At 32.9% G+C, this 23527-nt stretch overlaps 4 protein-coding genes across 4 annotated transcripts; 3 read left to right on the top strand and 1 right to left on the bottom strand.

Annotated features, from left to right (window-relative positions):
• Positions 1-18: 18 nt before the first annotated feature.
• Positions 19-6825, top strand: LOC148627185 (transforming growth factor-beta-induced protein ig-h3-like; the record flags this gene model as incomplete). The annotated part of the gene is made up of 7 exons (XM_088564817.1): positions 19-34; positions 3397-3525; positions 3706-3917; positions 4387-4576; positions 4823-4921; positions 6024-6134; positions 6713-6825. Coding segments are annotated over 7 exons (855 nt in total), but the record flags the coding sequence as incomplete, so codon positions are not given.
• On the bottom strand, positions 232-2631 carry LOC148627186 (uncharacterized). The gene is made up of 6 exons (XM_088569293.1): positions 2362-2631; positions 1987-2198; positions 1332-1521; positions 1034-1132; positions 627-734; positions 232-391 (listed from the first exon to the last, which is right to left on the bottom strand). Exons 1-6 carry the CDS (start codon positions 2498-2500, stop codon positions 291-293), a joined length of 849 nt encoding a protein of 282 aa, XP_088425419.1. The 5' UTR covers positions 2501-2631; the 3' UTR covers positions 232-290.
• Positions 6826-7598: 773 nt separating the features above from the next.
• Positions 7599-11268, top strand: LOC148627184 (transforming growth factor-beta-induced protein ig-h3-like). The gene is made up of 6 exons (XM_088569258.1): positions 7599-7818; positions 8067-8278; positions 8625-8826; positions 8996-9094; positions 10203-10313; positions 11023-11268. The coding sequence occupies exons 1-6, from the start codon at positions 7641-7643 to the stop codon at positions 11145-11147; spliced, it is 927 nt and encodes a 308-aa protein (XP_088425384.1). The 5' UTR covers positions 7599-7640; the 3' UTR covers positions 11148-11268.
• A 2045-nt stretch (positions 11269-13313) lies between these two features.
• Positions 13314-21553, top strand: LOC148627183 (transforming growth factor-beta-induced protein ig-h3-like). Its single transcript, XM_088569246.1, has 6 exons — positions 13314-13614; positions 18116-18327; positions 18718-18922; positions 19275-19373; positions 20779-20886; positions 21142-21553. The coding sequence occupies exons 1-6, from the start codon at positions 13440-13442 to the stop codon at positions 21279-21281; spliced, it is 939 nt and encodes a 312-aa protein (XP_088425372.1). The 5' UTR covers positions 13314-13439; the 3' UTR covers positions 21282-21553.
• Positions 21554-23527: the final 1974 nt, after the last annotated feature.

Raw genomic sequence — 23527 nt, 5'->3', positions numbered from 1 at the left:
CTTATTGAAATTATTTAAAACGTACAGTATGCAGGTCAGTATAACTTTAGAAGTTATTAAATATGCAGTAAGATGATATACTACCATATAGATAAATTGAAAAGGTACAGTTTTTTTTAGTTTAGACATTCGTCAAGTTCTGGATTTAGACCAATGTGGCATACAGAAATATGTTGGTTTTTTTTTTTTTTTTTGCAGTGGCAGAGAGTAGTGATAATAAATAAAGATAGATAGAAAAAATAATTTGATCTATTTATAAATATGTACAAATGATTGTGATGTGGCATTGGCTATTTTGGTGGCATTAGTACTGTATCAATCACGTGTATAACACCGTTAGTAACTGCTACATCAGCCCTCGTTACTTCCGCTCCATTCACCATTACTTTACCTAAAAAGGGACAAAAATAAGGATAGAATAATAAAAAACGAGTCGGATTTCGTTTTTCCCTAAACTTGTGTTTTAGCTCTACAGTAAATAATAGCTTTATCGATACGGGAAATAATAACACATTTGAAAAAAAATATGATCCTATCATCCATCACTGATATATTGTTTTTGCAATCAAGATGCATTATCAAAAGAAATGTTCCGAGACCGTTTAACAGTTAGCTTTATAACGTACCTGAACCGACTTTGACTTCTACTGACTTCCCTGCAAGTGTAGAGACCATTCCACTGGAGAGACCGACGCTGTAAACGGTCCCTTTTATCACATGGTAGGTCAGTACATCTACAAAGCAGTGAAGAAGAGTTTGTTTTGAGAAACAACAGTATTCTCTGTTGAAGGAGAAAGGAAAGGGATAATATGTTTGTCTTATCTTAATTAAAATTGAGACCGTTAAATGAATTAGAATACATTAGATCGTCTTTGAGTAATGTAATTCTTACAATTACAGTATATCTTAAAAGATTTAATTTCACATTTTCTCTTATGATTTTGACTTCATTCTCTGCACTGTAAAGTATATAGTTACATTTGTATGTTATAGCTCGGTTAAATTGTTAAAGACCAAGAATTGACATGTTTACCTATTAATGCGGTCTCGTTCTGTAGTAATTTGTTAATTGCGTCACCGGATATCTTTTTGAATGCTTCATCTGTTGGTGCGAATAATGTAAAAGGTCCACCTAAAATAGGACAAGAAAATTGTGCATTAGACAAATCTTTACACGGCTCTCTCATTCCATTGGTTAACAGTTGCTTAGTTACTAAGACATTTTATTTTCTGGGACATTCTTAAAAATTTCTTTTCTTCGAAACAAAAACTATGGAAATACAATAAAAAGAAACGCAATACACATAAGTATAAAATAAGCACATATTTACCTTGTAACTTAGAAGCAATATTTGCTCTGACCACGGCATACACAAGGCTTGAAAAATCGGAGTTTCCAGCAACAAACTGTACTATGTTCTTTGTTGGTATTTCTGTGAGCACTTCATTAATAACATGGATGACACCATTTGAAGCTTCCTGGTCTGTCATGATGACCTTGCTGCCATCGATTGCAACTGTCTGGAAAATTTAACAAAATGATTGAATTCTCATTCATATTATTCGCCAATGATACGTGATTTTTATTTCCTCATTCACTGCCTCGGCTACCGTGTGATTTTAAATACTGACAAATAACGCTCATGTATATAATGATAGACAGTTGCTTGTAATGGAACAAGGACATTCATTTACAAAAGAAATGGCAAATAAAAAAATAAAAACATCTACACAAAACAAAACAAAAACAAAAACAGGTCAAAAATGTTTCGTCTAATACGATTAATTCTTTATTGTCCATAGAAATGACAGATGACGGAACATAAAAATGATTTTGGACAAGTACATATTTCCAAAAGAACATGGGAAACCACAATGTTTCAATTTATTGTATATTATTGTGGGGAGAAGAATTCAGAAGTTGTTAAAACTTGTGTCCTATCCCTTATGTTATGTTAACAAGTAAAATTGTAAACTAAACCTAACCTGTCCGTATATATTCAGCCTTACTCTGGTCTTGTTACTCAGTGTACTGACTGTCATATCGTTTGTTACTTCATTCGCGTTCAATTTAAATCCCAGAACGTGAAATGTCAAAATTGCTTTCAATTGTGCTTCATCTTTTATAAGTTTGTTAAACACATCCTTGGGTAAGGCAGCAAACGCAGAGTCTGTTGGAGCAAATACTGTAAACGGTCCTGCAACGAAACGAGAGATACACTGAAAGTAATTTCCGACAAAGTTGCTTTTCTATCAAAATTTGTACACGTAACATTATGCATCAAAGAAAGGTTCATAACTTGTAACATTTTTCAAATGATTATCGATGACTTAAAGTAATGTTATATTTATGGTTCTTACCTGGACCTGATAGCGTGTCTACAAGTCCAGCTTTTGTCACAAGCTGCACGAGAGTTTTGGCGCCAAGTTTTTCGGCCAATTGTGGAATAGTAACCGCTGAACAACAGACGGTTAGAGAAGTAACTACTGCCAGCAACATTTTAGATTTGAACTTATGGCTGTTTTAAATAAATCTACTATGGTTATGTTTTCTAGAACTCAACTGGGCCAAAACTTCCTGTATTATATACAAACAATTCACGTTTTTGGTCAGACGACTTCCACATTATCTTGCAATATGTAACTATAAACTCGTGACCGAAACAGTTAATATGTTACAAGGAACCGGTTTATTGCTCTTATCTTATATTTGTGTACTTTTCTCAAACACAGCACACTACATTTCCCACATGCAGATTCTTCTACTGATAGGATATAAAACACTTTGTTTCTTCATTTCGTTTTATGTTCCATCATTTTTTTTTCAGTTACCGAATGCCCCTTTTATATGAAGTCATACACCAAATTTGAAATCAATTCATCCGTTGGGTGCCGAACTGATTGCGACGAAATTCAGACGAAAGGACGGACGGGAATGACGGACGGGCAAGATGATTCCAATATACTAACCACTCATTGAGTGGAGACACAAAATAAATAACAAAATACATTCTTGTTATTCGTTCCATATGATGAATCTGGATACAAAAAATCGATTCTCGAGGTCATGGCATTTGTTTACACTGAGTAACAAGTGACCCTTCTAAAGAATAGCCATAACAAGCAGTTCAACACTTCTTAGCACTTCTTTTGATTCTAATATTGCTACCATGTTAATATGTAACTCAACGAGATCTGTTGTAATCATGTAATGTAAGTAGAACGAAGAATTATATAAAAGTTCATAATTTTATTTGCGCTCATTCAATCATTTAAGCTCTGCTATCTATGAAGACATAAATTTCAAGTGAACTTGATATAATTATATAAACGGTGAACCTACATAGTTGAAAATTTTATAAGCTGCTTATTTGTACACAATGTTCTTGTTTTCAGTTTCTATCTTACTCTGCATTTCACTTAGTACTGCGCTTAGTATAATTGAAGAGGCGAACAAACTTGGAGCAAAAACTCTTGTTAGTTTAGTGAAGGAAGCTGGTTTAGAGAATACTCTATCAGGTTCAGGTAAGTTTTGATATTCACTCTTTTGATATTTAGTTTCAAGATGTGTCAATTTTGGCTTAAATTCAAGAACAACTTTATTTTTATTTAGGTATGTAAAAGTAAAAATCAAATTTATTTATTTTTTTTTTTTTTTGTTGGTATTTTTGGTTTTTTGGTTTGTTTTTTTTTCTTTTTTTGTAGGACCATTCACTGTATTTGCTCCAACAGATCAAGCATTTGGCTTGCTACCGAAAGACGTACTTGAAAAACTTAAAAATGACAAGAAACTTCTGGCAGACGTACTGTCATTTCATGTTTTAAGCGGAAAGGTGATGTCAACAGACTTACAGAACGATATGACAGCTGAAACATTATATAGTGGAATGAAACTTAGAGTCAATATTTATGGCAAGGTAGGCTTTATACAAATATTGTAGGTGCTTAATAACGGATAAAACTTCATTAAGTGGAACGAAACTTTAATCAAATATTTATGCCAAGGGAAGTTTTCCAGGTATTGAAATATAGAAGTGTATACCAGTGATTATATATAGAAAATAAGGTTTAATATCTGGTAAAAATAAAGAGAATCTCGAATAGTACATTCAACCAGCTGTTTAATGTTTTATAACCTGATGTAAGAGTGAAAACTTAAAAATGTAAACATACATCACTTCAAGAGTGATGTCTGAACAAAGTGCTTTCAGCAAAACGAAACATGTAAAATTTATTTCTTTTTTTTCATTTGGTTTACTCTGTTATGACATCATGACTGAAAATTCACATTAAAATGCAACAGATAAATTATTTCTAATGTAAATGAACGATTTAGTTTGCGGAAATATTATCAACAGTTAATACCTTATTTGTTCATACTTCCAGACGATCGCTGTTGACGGAAGCAAAGTTATTTTGGCTGACAGAGAATGCTCCAATGGTGTCATTCATATTATTGATCACGTAATGTACCCGTTTCCTGAAAAGAATATTGTTGAGCTTGCCGCTATGACGGCTGATTTCTCTGACCTTGTTTCTGCAGTTGTACAAGCCCAATTGGAAAATACACTCCAAGGTATTAAATGTGCGACTTCTGTACTTTGCAAATAACATAGACTTTAATGCACCTGAAATCTTACTGAATTAGGAAAATATTGTAAATATAACTCATTACTTGAAAATACGCAAGCTTTCTGAAACAAATTTACCAATTTGGTATCTTATCTTTGCGGTCGATCATTTATGTTCGGTATAAAACCCTTTTGTTATAATTAAATTAATTGTATTTTTTTAGCACGGTTCAACTTATTTATGATTTTAGGTGGACCTTATACACTTTTCGCACCTACAAATGCAGCCTTCGATAAACTACCACCAGGAACTATAAATGAACTGTATAAGAACCAAACTGCTTTAATTGGTAATTTCTATTTATTTAATTCAGTTTATCTTTTCACATGCATTTACTTCAAACAAGGTTTATCTTGTATCTGTTAGTTTGGCACAACGAAAGACAAAGTCAAGACCTGAAGAATACAGCATTTGGACTTTTCATTCAGAATTGTCAACTTTCCTTTCATCTGTGGCAACATCCCTTCGGCTCCTCCGTATGGAGTGTTCATATCACAACTCATACGTTATGCCAGAGCTTGCCGAAACTACGCAGACTTTTTGTATCGCGCTAGAACTCTAACAAATAGGCTTCTGGAACACGGTTATTTTGCTACAAGATTAAAGTCATCACTACAGAAGTTTTATGGTCGTCATCATGAACTCGTGGATCGTTATGGTGTATCCATCAGCACCATGAAAACTGATTTATTCAACGGGCCATAGTTTTCCTTTCCTCGTTTGTCTACCCCGGACTTGACTTTTTATGAGCAACTCGGCGGGTGTTTCTAGAAAAGCAGAGGACGCTTACCCTACCGGTGCACCTGGTCCATGCTCCCAGGTTTTAGTGGAGTCGGAGTTGCTCATTTACTTTTGTTACTTTGTATGTATGATTTTAGTTACCTTATGTTCTTTGTTGTGTATGTCTGTTTTCCATGTCTGGTCTTTGTCCCTGGATTACATTCTTTTGATTAACGCTATAACCTTGGTTAAATTGATTACTCTTGGACATCCGGGTTCTAATTTATACATCAGTTTATATATAATAAAAGAAATTATCAAGAGGTTTGGAGTGATTTGACTTTAAAAATCAAAACATGTATTTTGAATTGTATTTTAGGAATGTATGGAGGTTATTTTCATTGTGCAGCACAGGCATTGTTTCAAATAGACAGAAAAAAATCTTAAGTCATTTCTTAACTCTATTTTTGGGGGTTCTTTTTATCATGCTTTAACGATTAAATCATCAAGGTAGATGACGTCACTGTCATATAGTGGAAAAACTGTGTCTATGAGATGATAGACGACGTTATTTTTATCCAACCAGAAAGCATGCTACTTCTGATTATTCGCGGTTTCCAAAACTTTCCTAATTGTTTGTTTGGCTGTTAGTGTCTTGTTTATAATTTTAGCTGTGTTGACCTACCATGTGGTGTCAGGAACAGTGTATAGTATTGGTTTGTCTAATGGTGAAATGGTTAAAACTGTAGAAGGCAGGGAACTTTCTGTGTCAATAGAAAACGGTATGTAAATAGTCGCTTAATGACTGTACGTCGTGTTTGTAAAGGAGATTAATGCGCAAACTAATGTCATGGCAACTGGTCTTTGAGCAAAAAAGAGAAATGACCGGGCCAGCGAAAGCTATTTTTATATAGCCTAGCTGGCCGAGTGGTCTAGGGCGCTAAACTTTGTGCAGGCGGTGTTGCCATAGATGTCACAGCAGTACGAGTTCGAGTCCCGCGGAAGGAACGACCAAAAATTTGCATCGCAAATTTGACAGTTCTAACATCTTTGGGAATTTTTCAGACCTTTCTATTTACGTCTCAAAATGTGACGACTCTATTCGCTACACTGCTCCTTCGGATCAAATTGACACAGGGAAGATAATATAAACGTATAGAAAGGTCTGAAAAAATTCCCAACGATGTTAGAACTTTCAAATTTGCGATGCAAATGTTTTGGTCGTTCCCTCCGCGGATATATATATATATATATATATATATATATATATATATATTGCAAATGATTTTAACAACCTGTGAGTCTTACTACTTAATCACTCATAATTATCAATATAACTGTTTGATTTTTGTAATTGTAGGTTCAGTTAAAATAAATGACGCCACAGTAACATCACCTAACATTCCTGTCACTAACGGAGTGGTACATGTCATCGATACAGTTCTTTTGCCAAAATAAACTACTGATTTAGCACATATTGTAACATTCCATTGCATTTCAATACATATACAGATGGAAAGAGGGCTCATTCGTATTCACTTGCTCTTCATAGGACTTGAGTCTTTTTCCTCTATTTTGGCATTAAATTAAATTTTGACAAATTAAAACAGGTATATTATTTTAGCCACAGTTGATACTGTATAGTTAAACGATTAGATACCACATATGATACTGGCGTAGAATTGAAGGTGCTTACGTTATATCTAGCATTCTTTTTATTGTCAGTAAAGCAATATTGACATTGGTCAATTTGAATGACAGCAGAATCTAGTAACTAAAATGATTCGAGATAGACTGTTACACCCTTGGCCAATAACTTGTTCAAGTGTGTCCATGTACTATATGGAGCTTTAAGTATGATTATGGATTGTTCTGAACAGAATTATGACTACAGGCAGCAGGCATATGAACAACATGTGATAGGGATTCAGAATTTCTGTTGAAAGAAAGAAAAACAAAACAAAACAAAACTGGAGGATACTGCACGTTACCTCCGGTACGATGTGTCACTTTAAATCCAGTACGATGTGTCACGTTACTTCAAGTACGTGACACTTCATCTTTTATTCTCTGCAATGTCATAAATGATAAAACTACACACTACTAACCAAGGTCATCTTTTCACCTTGGAATTTTTGTTTTCTATTTCCGATATACTCATGGGATCTTCTGATTTCCTACTTAATCAGTGTACAGTATTCATTTTATCTCGTCCAGGGTACATAGTCCATATATATAAATATATTCAGTTTAATCTTAACAAGGTACACAAACAGGATTAACACAAAATGTATGTGTTTAAATTTTTTTTGGTGGTTTTTCTTGGGACACAGAGAACTCAAGGTCAAGCTCCCGGGCTGTGTGTAATTAGGAACATATTGAGTTGTGCCTCTTATATGACTGGATCCAAAAAATTCGCTAATCTGGTTGAAGATGCTAGCATTACAAACGAGTTCAATTACCCAGGTGTGTTCTTTACTTATTTTGAAATATAAATACATTTTTTATGAAATTTGAATTTTGCTTAAGTATAATGGAATCAACTATTCTAATCAAGAAAAAAGTTGCTATGGATGGATCATTAGCAAACAAGGGACAATCTTACACAAAAATAATATTTAGCCATGTTGGCACTATTCCAAAGATAACTTCCATTTGTTCATCTGCATCAAAATTATTTTGTTCCATTAAAAAAAACTGGCGTTGAATTCCAGGTTCAAAAACTCTATTGGTTCCAAGTTTGGAAGCCATAGATAGTATTCCAGAATCCGTGAAGAATGAACTGCAGACAAACAAGACTTATCTTAAAGATGTAATACGGTATCATCTGATCACTAAGAGCGTCAAGTGCAAGCAGATAGATGACAACACCAAGGAACCAACAAAACAAGGGGCTCAAATCAGGTTCAACAAGTATTCAGCTGAGGTAGTTCTATCAATCAACATTTATACACTACATAATCAATGCACTGGGTTTGCTTTACTCGGTTTGATTTTGCGACTGCATATGTTTTGGTTTATGGAGAGTAACATATATATGATGTCACAGAATCAAACCGAATTAAGCAAACCCGAATTCCAAATACCAAACAACAAAATAAATGTTAAGTACCAAGGAAAATAATATCCAAACAATAGTTTTGTATTTGAATTTGATGATAATATTTTGTTGGGTCATAAATTTATCTCTTGAAGGTATAAAACTATAGATTTTTTGCATACTTTTGTTTATTTCTGTTTTATTTCGTTTACTTAACTTATAACATCCACAGGGTAAAACAAAGGTTTTGGCTGAGGGGGTAGAATTTTTGGATATTGACGAGGCCACCTCTTTAACAGGAAAAGTTTGTGTGATAAATAAGATGCTGTATGACATCCCAAGACAAAGCATTTACAGTTACATCTCACAAGACAGAAGTCTGACTACTTTCCTTCTTCTAGCTTCAAAATCAGGGTCCTTAGATGTTTTGAAAGGTATGTATGCAGTGATTCTTGATTAATTGATTTAATGATATGGACGTAATAATTCACTTTTGAATTTTAATATATTATTGAGTAGTCTTTTTACATTTCAATTAAAATAATTATGGTTTACCAATAAGTTTTAATCTAGGTAAACTATATAAATTTCTTATTCATATAGGACAAGACATGACCTTACTGGTTCCTGACAACAATGCCTTTTCCAAGCTGCCTCCTGGTGCTCTACAGAGTCTGATTGATAACCCGTCTTTAATGAAAGGTATGCAACATGCTTTTATCTTTTTTAAAGATGATTCCATGTAGCATTGCGAACTTTTCGACTAATTTTATATGAACATCATAATCAATTTTGTAAAATATATATTTTCGTCAAAGGTGTCAACAGACAAAACTTGGGGGTCTTCAGGAAAGAGTTTGCCCTGTGGAATATATATTTTCGTCAAAGATGTTTTGTCAGTAGACCATCAGACATGACGAAACTTGGGGAAATATTTTGTCCTTTTGACTAGCTTACTGTACATTTGCTCAGAGTACATCTCGCTTCTTCATTTCTCTCGTCATTGAAGTGTATTTATAGCATTTTTTTTTTATAATTAGGAGACATTTGGTTCCCTTTACCCCACCCTAGCTCCTGGCTTTGGGTAGGTATGTTTGTTTCCTCCTTACCCTTACCCAGCCATAGCTCCTGGCCTTGGGTAGGTAGGTAGGGAAAATAGAGTTTTCACAAAGTACATGTGATTCTGTTAAAACCATGATCAAAGAAGTGAAAAATGTTGATTTATTTTTTTAAATATTGTCAGAGAATTCCAATAAAAGTATTTGGGTAGGACCAATGTTTATCGGTAGGTAGGGTAAGGGGAAATTTAATTTTGGTTCTATCATAGCATTATTTGATTGTTAATAGCTTGATTTTTGAAAAATTTTCTTCTGTTTTCCAAGGACTTTGTTTTTAAAACTGTTGTACTTTAAATAAGTAGTTTTTTCCTTTCTTTGACTTTTATACAGGGGGAGGGGGTTGCAGTTTACTCGGTCAGCATAGTTATCATGCATCTATCGTACGTTCTCCCGAAGTAGTACCCTATTAGTCAAGTCCTTGTGCTATCAACATTAACAATTGTTAACCAAAAAAAAAGAGTTAAAAAGATCTTTCATTGACCTAAAATAGCATTGTGACGTCATAATTTACGATCAATTTCACACTTACGACTTTTTGTGAAATCGACGCCAGATATCTTCAGCAGGTATGTTACTATACAGTGCACCGGTCCAAGTAAAAAAGTATTTCACAATGTGCAGGATTTTTCCATTACACACAAAAATACGGGTAAATCATCCGCTAATTAGCACATTTAGCTTTACATTTTCAGATGTTATCGCAAATCATATGGCCAATTCAGTCATGTTTTCTAAAGGATTAGATTTTACAAAGAGCTTCAAATCAACATCGGGTAAAGAGTATCCGGTCACTAGGACCAAAGGTAAATTTGTAGTTTTAGTTATTATATTCAAAATTTCTTTTTTCATTGTTAAAGAATTAATGGTAGTTGGCGTTTACTTTTTTTCAGCTGCGATCAGGGTAATATTTGAAGAAGACAATTCTTCACATTCATTCAATTAACGTCGCTAGAATCAGCATTGCGTGTATTCTTGTTATATGGTGAACACAAATCGTTTCGTGTCTTCACCTAACTGCATTAAAATCTTGGCAGAATACAGTGGTGTGCCTGTCTGTCTGTTCGTATTCAAATTTGGTACAGATTCTAGATAGCAGCAGCAATCGATTCAGGACAATTAAGATGTTCTTAACCTGCTACACTTTTGAAATATTTTTTAGAAGTATTATAGCACAAACAATTGACTCTGAATATGGACAACTTTGTATTCGATACATCTATTATTTGCCAGAAATCTCATGATGTTGCATGTCATTCTCAATTTTCCATATTCGCCAACTATCATTTCGAGTTTTTTGGACGAAATGAATTAAGCGTTTCCATTACCGAAACACGAGTGTGCTTTGTATTGTCTCTGGTAGGGAATACCCTACGTGATTATTATTAGTAGGGATTCTGTTGCCGTTGGTCTTAAACTTTGTTTTAATAAGCTTTGCATTGACATCGAATGAATGTTATTATTTATTTAACATTTTTCATATTGGATTCTAAATTATGCCTTTCTTTAATTTAGACAATGAGGATTTCATTGGACCTGCTAAAGTGCTGACACCTGACGTTCTTGTCTTTAACGGTGTTGTGCAGATCATTGACACGGTGTTGGATTTTAACTCAACGATTTTGGAAGTTTGGGATTGAATTATTTATATTTTTATGATTAATAAAGATAAGATATAAAACAATGGAACCAAACACTGATCAGGAAATGCTTGTATTTATCCAAAGTTGAAATTAAAATACATAATATATACTAAAACTATATCTAAAACTAGATCTATAAAAAACGTACATACCCCAAACTCCTAAAGCATGTGTTCAAACATGCACGAATATAAAACTGGAAATATAACAAAAAATCGTAAGTATCAACATGATGTTTCTACCAATTTGGTATGTTTCATCTGCTTCCAGACTCGCTTTTTTTTTTTGCTAATCAATTTGTTTTAGTTCAACTACCGTTTTCTTACAGATTAACGTTTGGAACAACATAAGTTCTTTCAAAATAAAAGTGGTTTGTTTTTTAAATAGAACGAAAATGGAAATAGTGAACATGTCAAAGAGACGACAACCCCACTGGGTTGACAAATGTCAGCTCAAGGCCACCGATCGGTCTTTAATGAACGACGAGGAAACCCTCACATCCCAGGGCAGGCTGCAACTGGGCTATATTAGGATCTTGTCGATTTATATGTTGCTATCCGTCTTAATACCCTTATATTATGTGACTGTTTTGGTAACAACTTTGAGAAAGTTTTTGAGGCTTTGCAGTATTGTTGCAAATCAGTGATCAACGGTTTCCAAACGAATGAAAATATTGATTGAAGTGTACTATTTTGAATTTGTGTCCACGACCCTTTCTACAGTGAAACATATTTTTGATAAATATGGCTTATCTTTATTATGGAATTACCAGACTTGATAGTAAAGGATGGCTTTATAGCACCAACTCTCTTATAGATTAATTAACACAAACATGACATATTGTAGTACAAACCTTTCCGAGAGCACTAAAGGTTATTCAAGGAAAACAGGAATTTGAAAACTTTTTTAAAATTTTAGAAGGCAAAAATATAAAATATTTATGCCGTTTTAGGACCTTGAATATAAACATGCATATTGAAACAGGTAGATGGATTAATATAAGTAGGGAAAAGAGAATGTATATTTTATGTGATAATGGAGATTGGGGTTATGAATTCCATTTCTTGTTCAAATGTACCCATTTCAACATAAGTAGAAAGCAGTATCTCAAAACCAAGTTCACAAATAGACCCACCATTCTTAAAATTAAAGATTAAATAAACTGTTATCGGTTTGTAGAATAAACAACTTATGTAAATTCATAAAGATTATTAATAGGATAAACCCTCCAGTGTAGTAAATGATATGATTTTTTTCATTTATGGTTTAGTCGTCATTTATCCATTTTATATCTGTATGTAACTTTATGCATTATATTTACGCTTTATTATAAAATGTGTTTTGGTGATTGAGAATAAAGAATATATATACACAGTTGAGCATACACAAGAAAACAAGTTTATGTATATACAGTGTATCATTACCGAAAACTTAGTGTAATATACTGCATGTTAACTAAAAGGAAAATCAGAGAAGTTTTTGAACAATGTACAAAAATGTATTACCATTATTAGACAAAGTCAAAATCCCTATGCATCATATATGAACAATTAGGTTTGATTTGTTCGAATAATTTAAATACGAATATATATTTTTAAAATCTTAAACATGGGCTAGGTCAAGGTCGAGAAGGAGTTGTTATCTTGTATAATCATGTAGTAGCAAGGTAGTCTTCAGCATATTTAATTCTTACCATAAATCTGGAAGATCGGTTGGATTCGATAGGCAGTGTGAACATAGTTTTAGGTAATGCCATTGAGAATGAACTTTATAATAGAAAAAAGAACTGATATGGTGAAACGCAACAAACACACCAGCGTATATTAGAGGTCACCAAAAGGTCTGGAAGATGGGTAACCAATAAACTCCTCTGTCCTTTTATATTAAACTTTCAGAAAAATATTTTTATGTTACACCATTGTACACATACAATTTAAAATTTTGATCAATACGAACTTTAGATTTTATCTATTTAGACAGGTAGTAGAAGATATCCATTTTGTAAACCAATAGATAGTCTGTTGAAGAAATGCAATTATAAATTATTCCTGGCAAAAGTAGATTATTCTGTTTTATTTATAACTAAAAAAAATCATCTGATCACAATGGATAATTTACTTAAATCATGGGATGTCTCGACAAGTTTTTATCTGATGTAGTGATGTTTAACGTACACAAGTTTTATCTTAAATGTACACGGGTACTTAGTCCTTGTTATCTTCATTATGGACAGATATTCAGTTTAATCTTCCAAAGATATATAGTATAAAATTACAGGATTAATACAGCATGTATGTGTCGAAGTTTCTTTTCGTCGTGTTACTTGGGGTACAGACAATTCAAGGTCAATCTCCCACAGTATGCATAATAAGGAACCTATTGAGTTGTGCTTCACATCTTGGATTTGATAAATTCACTAACCTGGCCGAAAGAGCTGGTATCAACAAAGACTTTGATTTTATAGGTGAGTATTTATCACATGATGACATGAACATCTTTCACGTTACTTTAATTAAATATTTTTTTTATGTTCCCTTAATTTCAGTTTTTATATGTACAATGTAATATATTTTATTCGCTTCGCTACATTGTGTATAAAGATCGTCTTTGTTAAAGTTGCTGTAGCTGTCATTTTCATATTTTTTTTTTCTTTTATTATTTTTTTTCTGTTGAATTATGAAACATCGAATCATTTCTTCTAAATTGTACTTTTCCGATATAATTTCATTTGATATCCAAAAAAATGCAATAAAAATGAAATAGGTATCGATACATATATTGTCTTGCAAGACAAAATGTCGACCCAGATAGAATTCGAATGCGTCAATTTTTTGTGACCTTAATCCGCGCATGTACTGTAAGGGTCGATTTTTTAAAAAAAAAATCTGATTGCAAAGCGAAAGTGGTTAATCAACAACAAGGAAGACTCGTTTCTTTGATGGACTCAAACCGTAAAAAATATAACGCAATGATTCTTTTGTAATTTTAGTTACAGTGATATAATACGGCACAAATTTAGCTAGTTATTGTCATTATCTATTTGAAACCTTATTAAGAAAAAGATGAAATGTCCAATTGTTCATGCTTCGGTGTCTTTTTACTGATATTTGTAATGAACAACGTTGCCTTTTTATGAGAAAACGTTTTTTTTTTTAATTCAACTTTTATCAAAGTATTTCAACATGATTGGCCTTTATCATTCCAATACAAACGGTACTATAAATAAACTCGACGCATTGGTTATTTTCAAAATGAGTGGCTTTTAATTGCCATTCACCTGGACGATTTCTAGAATTCTGAATTTTATATAATCAGCCATGATATTTACGTTGGGGATCCAAATTTTTACACTATGTTTAGTCCTGAAAATTGTGGAAAATATGTATATATATATATATATATATATATATATATATATATATATATATATATGTATGTATCGACACATACAAAAGACAACTCCGCACAGAGGAATAAATCGTCCGAGAGACCAAATACTCAAAGCCGCAATCAATCCCCATCAGAATATTATAATCAAAATAACGAGGAATGGACAACTGTTTATAACAGCAGAGGAAGACGCGGAAGAGGTCGTGGATGAATAGGAAATTCTAATCGCGGGAGTAGAGTTGGAACTCTTACGAAACGCGGTGGAAGTAACAGAGGTCGTGGAAGGGGATCTAAACAACCTTTTTTTTAGAGAGAGGCCAGAATCTAAAACCTCCAGACCCGATTCCAACGACAATTCAACTTCCGAACCGACAATAGACCCAAAGATAATAAATCTCTCACAAAGAATATTGAATCAAAATGAAATAAATCTATTATCAAGGGGTTTTAAATTTGCTCCTGTTCCGTACACTAACGTTCAAGAATTAAAATCTGATATCAACAATTTTTCAAGATGCCTCCGTTTAAGGGAAGAATTCGGAAATAAGAAAGACGATGACAAATCTCTTGTAAGAAATAAATCTGATTACACTCCCAAACCGGGTAAAGATGAATATTTAAATTCTTACATTGAGACTATCTCAAAATTTCCTATTAATATACAGAAATATAAACAAAACTTATCCCGAAATGAACAAGAAGCGTTAAAAGATCTGAAAGCTGATAGCTCTATTATCACAAAAAAGAAGCAGATAAAGGAGAAGCGATCATCATTATGGACATAGATTTTTATAAAGAAAAAGAAAACACGGAACCAAAAGGAGAATAAAGAAATTGATAAAAGACTATGATCATTGTCTAACAAACAAAGAAATATCATACCTTGGTGACTTTAGTCCTAAGGAGAGTTATTTTTACGGACTACCGAAAGTTCATAAAAGTACAATAATACAAAACGCTGTGCATAATCAAAACAGTATGTACGTAGAAACGTTCCGTCCCGTCGATTTAAAATTAAGACCGATCGTAGCAGGGCCGGAATCATTAACCCAAAGACTTAGTCATTTTATTTATCTTATTCTGAAATATCTATGTCCGTCCATTCCAAGTTATATCAAAGACTTTATGGAATATTTAAATCATATCCCTGCCACAGTCCCAGAAGAAACGATATTAACGAGCTTTGACGTTACAAGTTTGTACACAAATATTCCGCATGATTTTGGTCTAACAGCCGTAAAATACAGGATCGAAGAAAAGCGGAATCAAATTAATAGTAGATTTGACACAGACTTTGTCTTGGAAGCCATAAAAATAGTCCTGGAAGAAAATACATTTTTGTTTATGGTAATAGATATAGGCAAATAAAAGGTACAGCCATGGGAACAAAAGTTGCACCCATAACGCTAATTTAGTAATGGGATATGTGGAGCAACAGATGTATCAACAAGTTGCTGTTGAATTTGACCAAACTTTTAGCAAATACGTAAATAAATACTGGAAAAGATATTTGGACGACTGCATAATATTTTGGAGTAAATCAAGGGATGATTTAATAAAGTTTCACCAACTAATAAACTCTTTACATCCTTCGATTAAATTCACCATGGAAACCAGTGACACTAAATTACCATTTTTGGACATTTTAATATTGAAAACAGGCAGAAAAATAACAACGGATATCTTTTACAAACCCACAGACACACCAATATTTAAATTTTTAATCGTGTCATCCATCCCATACAACAAGAAATATACCTTATTGTATGGCCAGACGGATTTGCGCCATAGTATCGGGCAATACAATTCGGGAAATGAGATTAAACGAGCTGAAAACGTACCTGACAACAGTCATATCCAGAAGGTTTAATCAAATGTGGAATAAATAAAGCAAAGCAATTAACATTTCAAGAATTACGAACCCCGAAAATTACAGAAACTGATACAAAAGCAATACCGTTCGTTAGTACACACGATCCTAGGTTACCAAACGTATTTAATACCATCAAATCAAATCTTCCACTTTTACATCAAAGTGAATTGATGAAACAATTGGTACAGGAAGGGAATTTAATTTATGGTCGGAGACAACCGAAAAATCTTAAGAAGCATCTAACCAGAGCTAGATTTGAATCTCAACAAAATGAATATTCGATAAAATCATGTGGAGATTCTAGATGTGGTGTTTGTGGAAAAAACTATATATATTTAGAAGTAGGCACAACAAAATCATTTAGAGATGGAAAACGTTTTGAAGTAAATGCAGATATGACTTGCAAGACGACAAATCTAATTTATTGCATCACATGTCCCGGTTGCCACGAAAATTATATCGGACAGACAGGAAATAGTCTTTGTGAACGGGTACGTGTTCATAAGGAACAAATAAAACATCCTGCATACAGGAATACACCAGTAAGTGCCCATCCGTATATATGTGGCAAAGGACACTTTAAAATTATGCCTTTTTTTACATGTTACCGGGATGAAACATATCGGAAAGAAATGGAGCGATACGAAATTGAATCCCGAGAATACAAAAACTTAATGTACAACAAACAATGCTAGAACGTCATAAACCTCCTTAACGACGTTACCCTAAACGACGTCAATTCAGTTATCCTGAAGAGTCCCTACAGAAGGATGAAATGGATAGAACTATTACATTGTTTACTTATCTTACTACTAGTTTTATGAATATATTATCTACACATGTGAAATCTTTTATATATAAATATATATGTGTGTGTGTGTGTGTGTGAAAAATTCCCAACGATGTTAGAACCGTCAAATTTGCGATGCAAATTTTTGGTCGTTTCCCCCGCTGGACTCGAACTTGTAGCGCTGTGACATCTATGGCAACACCGGCTGTACAAAGTCCAGCGCCCTAGACCACTCGGCCAGCTAGGCTATATAAAAATATAGCTTTAGCCCTAGATTAATCCTACGAGGAGGAATGACCCGGCCAGCGAAAGCTATATTTTTATATAGCCTAGCTGGCCGAGTGGTCTAGGGCGCTGGACTTTGTGCAGGCGGTGTTGACATAGATGTCACAGCGGTACAAGTTCGAGTCCCGCGGAGGGAACGACCAAAAATTTGCATCGCAAATTTGACAGTTCTAACATCGTTGGGAATTTTTCAGACCTATCTATACGTTTACATATCTTCCCTGTATCAATTTGATCCGATGGAGCAGTGTAGCGAATAGAGTCGTCACATTCTGAGACGTTATATATATATATATATATATATATTGTCTTTCAATATTTTGCGAAAGTTGAATTCAAAAAAAGGTTTTCTTATATTTTTTTTTACTTGAGCATCACTTTTTAATGCAGCAACAATTATTAATCTGAATCTGTGAATATTAATAACTACAAAAGTATAGAAGACCATATGCCTCCTACAAGGATTATGGTACACTCATGTCTGTATTTTAGTTTCAACTATATTTGTAAAAACTGATGAATAGTGTTTCGATTTGAAATTTACAAGTATTTAAATTTAAGCTGATACAATATAAAACGGCAATCAATCATTTTGCAGAGTAATGATCATATAAATTTCTATTGTAGGCCCCAAAACTTTGTTATTGCCATCTAATGATGCTTTAGATAGTATACCAGATTCAGTAAAAAATGAATTGCAGAAAAATCAGACTTACCTTATAGACGTTTTACATTATCATCTGATAACGAAAAGTGTAAAATGTATGGATTTGGATGACAACACAAAGGAACCAACCAAACAAGGAGCTAATATCAGATTCAACACATATTCATCCAAGGTATATACAGTTCACTCATTATGAACCTCACGTATGGTAACACATTATAACATGGTCAGATTTTTCGGGTTTCTTTAATGAATTATATTCAAACATTTTAGAGAAAAAATCGAGATTAAAATGCCAAAAATAACATAAGCAAAAAAAAACCAAAATTAATTCACATCACTAGATGAATTGTTTCTCAGTTTCTAAGGACATTGTGTTAAAAACAAAATGAAGTATTTATATTCGACATTAGATAAGGGTTATTTCAAGTAATATGAATTTTACATTTTTTGAAAATTAAAGAAATAGTGTTTTTTTTCTTATCTTTTGTCTTCGGATAATTTCAAGTATAATATTATTTTATATATCTTTATATATGATCAATATTTCAACTCTTCATAGGATGGGACATTAGTTGTAGCTGAGGGGGCAACATTTAATACCAGCATTAGAGAGGTTTCATCCATAACTGGAAAAATTTGTGTGATAAACAAGATGTTGTATGACATCCCAAGACAAAGCATTTACAGTTACATCTCGCAAGACAGAAGCTTGACTACTTTCCTTCTTCTAGCTTCAAAATCAGGGTCCTTAGACGTTTTTAAAGGTAGGCCATAAGCTGTCCGATATTGATTTTTCGTTCATTCTCCATTTGAATGCTTAAAGTATTTTATGATATCATTGTTGTGAACTGTATTTTTTTATCCGAAGGCAATTAAAGATGTTATGAGAATGAATAACGAATCAAATTCAAAAACTGGCATCTGATGATATCAAAATTTGCTAACTAGATTAAATCGAGAACTGAAGCTATATTGGTTATCTTATTTGGGCTCTACTTTATGACTTGAGTGTTCAGTGTCATAAGTAATTTAAGTCTAATAATATTAATATACAAAAATACCAATAATATTGTTATTTATGTCAATATTTATATTATCATTATTTTGACTATTAAGGATCAGACATGACCCTACTGGTTCCTGACAACAAAGCATTCTCTAAGCTAGCCCCTGGTGTCTTACAGAATCTTACTGAACATCCCTCCCTAATGAAAGGTATGTTTCTGAAACATAAATCTGCATTTAACAGACAAAATCAAGTCCGTTTGTAGGAATAAATATTATTTTGATACTCAGACAAAACAAGCAAAGCCAGCATATTTTTTTATCTGACCTAACTCTCCTATTTCTCTAGCTAATGCAGGCAACAAAAAGGATAACATAGCAAAGCCAAGTATAAAAACAATTAATAGAAAAACGGGATTACAAGCAGTTAATGAATTGTTATCTCCGGACCTCACATTGATTTACATGAAAGATACAGCCTAACATCATGGCGAATCAATCACTTTACTTCTTATAAAATTGTATTTTATAAATACAAGATAGAGATTTTATTTCAATAACATCACTCTCCTTTTACGACAAAAAAAAACAGGCGTCATGATAAATACAGTGTTCTATTTCGATATTAATGTCGGCAAAAGAAATACCGAAGCGCCACCAGTGGGATGATTCCAATATGTCAAATCCAAAAACATGGCCTACACGTGAAGACTTGAGACAGGAACGATCTGCATACTCAATGTAAGCGAACCAAATAAAAATATTACACGTGAAAACTGACGATGAAGGAAACAAAACGTAACACAAAAAACTTAAGCACTAGCAATATGAATGGTATTGACTGTTGGTCCTTACCTTTATTTTCAAAATGTGCAATGTTCAAGATCAATTTAAAAGCTTTTTACAGTGTATAAATGTAGCCATACCATGATATCGTAGACCATATGTGGAGAGTATAACCCGCGCTAGTCAAAATTAGATTCAAACTACTTCGTTTAATTTCTATGCAAAGCGCTACATATGGAATCAATATTCATTCCGAGAGTACATTTAAAATATATCAATTATGGAATAATATGTTTTCTTTCAAACTATGTATAAAACTCTAAAACCTACCTCCGTTATTGCAACCAAGTTTTAACTTTAATTTGTAACTTTTATTAAAGTAACACTGAGTCTATTTTGTTTACAAAGAAGTAGAACACGATGATTTGTTATGTGCTTCTTGAAACGGTCATGAAGTTCAAAAGTTTTGCGGCATCAAGAGTGAACCTTTTGTCATATATGAAACTTTATCTAGACACTCTCTATTTTAAATGCGTCGTGTGAAGTGAAGTCGCTTACTTCAAGTGGTGTACTTCATTTTATGTCGTCCTTCAAATTGAAATTTGTTTTTGTCTTTTTTGTTTGTTTGTTTGCTTCTTTTGTTTATCATTATTATTATTATTATTATTATTATTATTATTATTATTATTATTATTATTGTTGTTGTTGTTGTTTGGTTGAGGAATGTGTGGTCTTCAATTTAAAAGCTTTTTAAGGGGTATTACTGTGCCCTTAGAGTTATACTTGTTGTTTTTATATGATAACTTTTGCACATATACATTTTTGTTAGGTGTCATCGATAACCACATTGCCAACTCAGTCGAGTTCTATAGAGGATTGTTATTTACAAAAAGCTTTAGAACTGTCTCGGGCGAAAAGTATGCGGTCAAAATCTCAGGTACATATACTAACTAATTAGATCAAACAAAGTACTTAATTTTTGTGCATCTTTTTTTTCCTTAACAGTTGTGTAATTTTTCAGGATTTGTCTTTAGGTATGCTCTCATCATCTGATTTGTCTTCCTGATTTTGTTTGAACGATTAGAACTGAGATCTTACTGTTTGGGTCATATATATAAATGTCCTTTTACCTGGAAGACCGTGACAATTGACTGGAAAAAGGTCGTTTAAAATCTTATTTATGTCTTTTTAGGCAAGGATGACTTCATAGGACCAGCAAAAATTCTGAAACCTGATGTGTTGGCATTTAATGGAGTCGTTCATATTATAGATACAGTGCTGTTGAATCCTAACTCAACCATGACTGAAGAGTTGGACAATATGACATTTTAAAGATAAAGATTAAGAAGAAATAAATTCATAAAAAAAAAATAATCTTTACGTTTATAAAAGTGTTTTTACAATTACTGCGGAATAACAACTCACAGAGAAACCAATTTGAAATATGTGGTAAATTTCCAATTCAAAACAAGAACGTAGATCCTATTAAACCAGCATATTGTTGCTAACTTGACATATTTTATCTCCCCTTTTTGTACCCCTCCCCAAAACGGTCACAGATTTGTCTTACATTAATTAAACGTTTGTTTAGGTGACTTACTTTAGCATGTTCGTTGATGATATTTTAGTTTATCTAAGACGATATTCAGGTTATCTTCACAGGAGACATTTACTTTTCTTCATTTGCTTTGTTTTATTGCAGGATCTTCTCAAGCTTATGAAACTGTCATCTCTCTAAATACATAAGAACTACTGAGCTGTAGTAAATCCCAACTTAAAATTTTGAAGCCGTTTTATACTACCTGAAAATAAGGATCACCGTATCAAACGTTTTTGGTCACCATAACATTATTCATATTTTTTTCTCTGAGTAGCACCTAGTATATTATGAGCAATTCGATTGACGTTCCTAGAAAACCAACAGGGTTCAATCTGGATGCTTGAACGTTACTCTCAAAGTGGTGGTGGTGATGTGTTGGTTTTTGCGGAGATTATGTTTGTTTGTTTTTTGTCCTTGTTTGTTGACTTTAGCCTTCTAAACGTTATGTAATGTCTTGAAGTAGAAAACAAGCGATTCTGAAATCTGATATAAAAAGTCCATTTAGTTTCGTCAGTTTTCAAATCTTTAACCTCCGTGGATTTTACTATTTACTATTTATATGTTCAACAGTAATTGACTGTGTCATAAGGGTTTTCTTAAATGAGTTGCATCATTAAACTTTAGACTTCATGGAGGTCAAGAAGAAATATAAGTATTTTACAGACAATACCTAGAACGTCCTTATGCATCACACATTTCCTAAGCCTTGTGGGTCGCAAACAATATTGATGCCATACCTTTATATTTTTAGGGAAATAAACATTTTGAAAGAGTCAATCACATCATCAGACTTTCTTGTAACTAATTTGGATTTTTTAACATTAGAATATGAGTGATTGCATGGGTTATTTTAAGATTGTTAGGAGGAAAGGTTTTCGGATGAAGGAAAGAAAAATGGCAGAAAATTATTGTCAGTTGTTGTTTAATTGAAAATTAATTCAAATTCAAATGTTTTGGCAAATCAATTATTTTCTTCCCACAATATGGCATGACATGAAACTTACTTACTTTTAAACTGTACGTAGACGGGAAGACGGCGCATAATACTTCGTACTTATGAATTGATTGATAACGAGTTTAAGATTATTTTATCGTGTTGTATTGGTTAAAGAAGTTATATTATAAAAATTGTTTAATGTATCTCTTTTTGTTTTCAATATCTTCTAAATGAGAAATCAGGAGAGAAAAGCAGTGCAATGGTTCGTTTACAGGTTTGTATAGAGTGAAAGTCAGCAAATTACAACCAACTGATTAAGGTATTTCTTTCAATTGCAATAAAAGCAAGGACAGCCAAATTTGATTTAGAAAACAGTCATAGAATGGACGTACTCCTATTATCGTTTTATTAATCTTAAAACATGTGTTGCATTTTTATAACACAACAAGGATTAATAGGATAAATAATTGGAAAGTGTGAATAAAATATTACCACGAGTGTCGAAGAACGCCTTGATTTAACGAGTGAGCGGAACTTGTTCCGGGTTGAGTTAAATCGTCAAGCGTTCTTGGTACGAGTGATCATAAATTGGTTATTCACGATAACCAATTGATTGTACTATTTATCATATAGTTTTCTTCATATTGTATCGATATTTTCATTATGAATTTTTAATTTTGTGATTGGAAGATTGACATCAAAGTTATGACGTTTTGGTGGGAGAAAGTCTGAGAACGAAATTACCGAATTTATTTCACAGTGTGAATTACCGAAGTTTATTACCCTGGGAACATTCAATAAAACACTCTATCTTTCAATCTCCGAAACAGTGGTCTTTGTATCTCCTACGTCAAACCAAGTACAGGGAATCTCTGTTTCTCAGATTGGCTATCTATATAATAATCTTCTTTGATTTTTTAATTATATATCAAACTTCACTTACAAAAACGTAACTTGCATTTACGTATCATTTTATGTTTAAGGAAGTATATATACCGCTTACATCGGATATAAGTACAATATAAACAAAACATGTGATCT

Source organism: Perna viridis, chromosome 1 (assembly GCF_037379345.1).
Source record: "Perna viridis isolate PV_CMFRI_1.1 ecotype Kerala chromosome 1, ASM3737934v1, whole genome shotgun sequence".
Taxonomy (NCBI): Eukaryota; Metazoa; Mollusca; class Bivalvia; order Mytilida; family Mytilidae; genus Perna; species Perna viridis.
Note: the sequence above shows the minus strand (reverse complement) of the source record. Positions and strands in the feature narration are given on the sequence as shown.

Bases quoted from the DNA above. Each gene is read 5' to 3' on its own strand.
- LOC148627186 (XM_088569293.1), bottom strand. From the start codon at position 2,500: ATGTTGCTGGCAGTAGTTACTTCTCTAACCGTCTGTTGTTCAGCGGTT. The intron at 2,199-2,361 runs GTAAGAACCATA...GTTTCGTTGCAG, and splicing joins AGACACGCTATCAGGTCCAG to GACCGTTTACAGTATTTGCT. The intron at 735-1,033 runs GTAAACATGTCA...ACTGCTTTGTAG, and splicing joins GAACGAGACCGCATTAATAG to ATGTACTGACCTACCATGTG.
- LOC148627184 (XM_088569258.1), top strand. From the start codon at position 7,641: ATGTATGTGTTTAAATTTTTTTTGGTGGTTTTTCTTGGGACACAGAGA. The intron at 8,827-8,995 runs GTATGTATGCAG...TTATTCATATAG, and splicing joins GTCCTTAGATGTTTTGAAAG to GACAAGACATGACCTTACTG. The intron at 9,095-10,202 runs GTATGCAACATG...TTACATTTTCAG, and splicing joins TAACCCGTCTTTAATGAAAG to ATGTTATCGCAAATCATATG.
- LOC148627183 (XM_088569246.1), top strand. From the start codon at position 13,440: ATGTATGTGTCGAAGTTTCTTTTCGTCGTGTTACTTGGGGTACAGACA. The intron at 13,615-18,115 runs GTGAGTATTTAT...TTTCTATTGTAG, and splicing joins CAAAGACTTTGATTTTATAG to GCCCCAAAACTTTGTTATTG. The intron at 19,374-20,778 runs GTATGTTTCTGA...CATTTTTGTTAG, and splicing joins ACATCCCTCCCTAATGAAAG to GTGTCATCGATAACCACATT.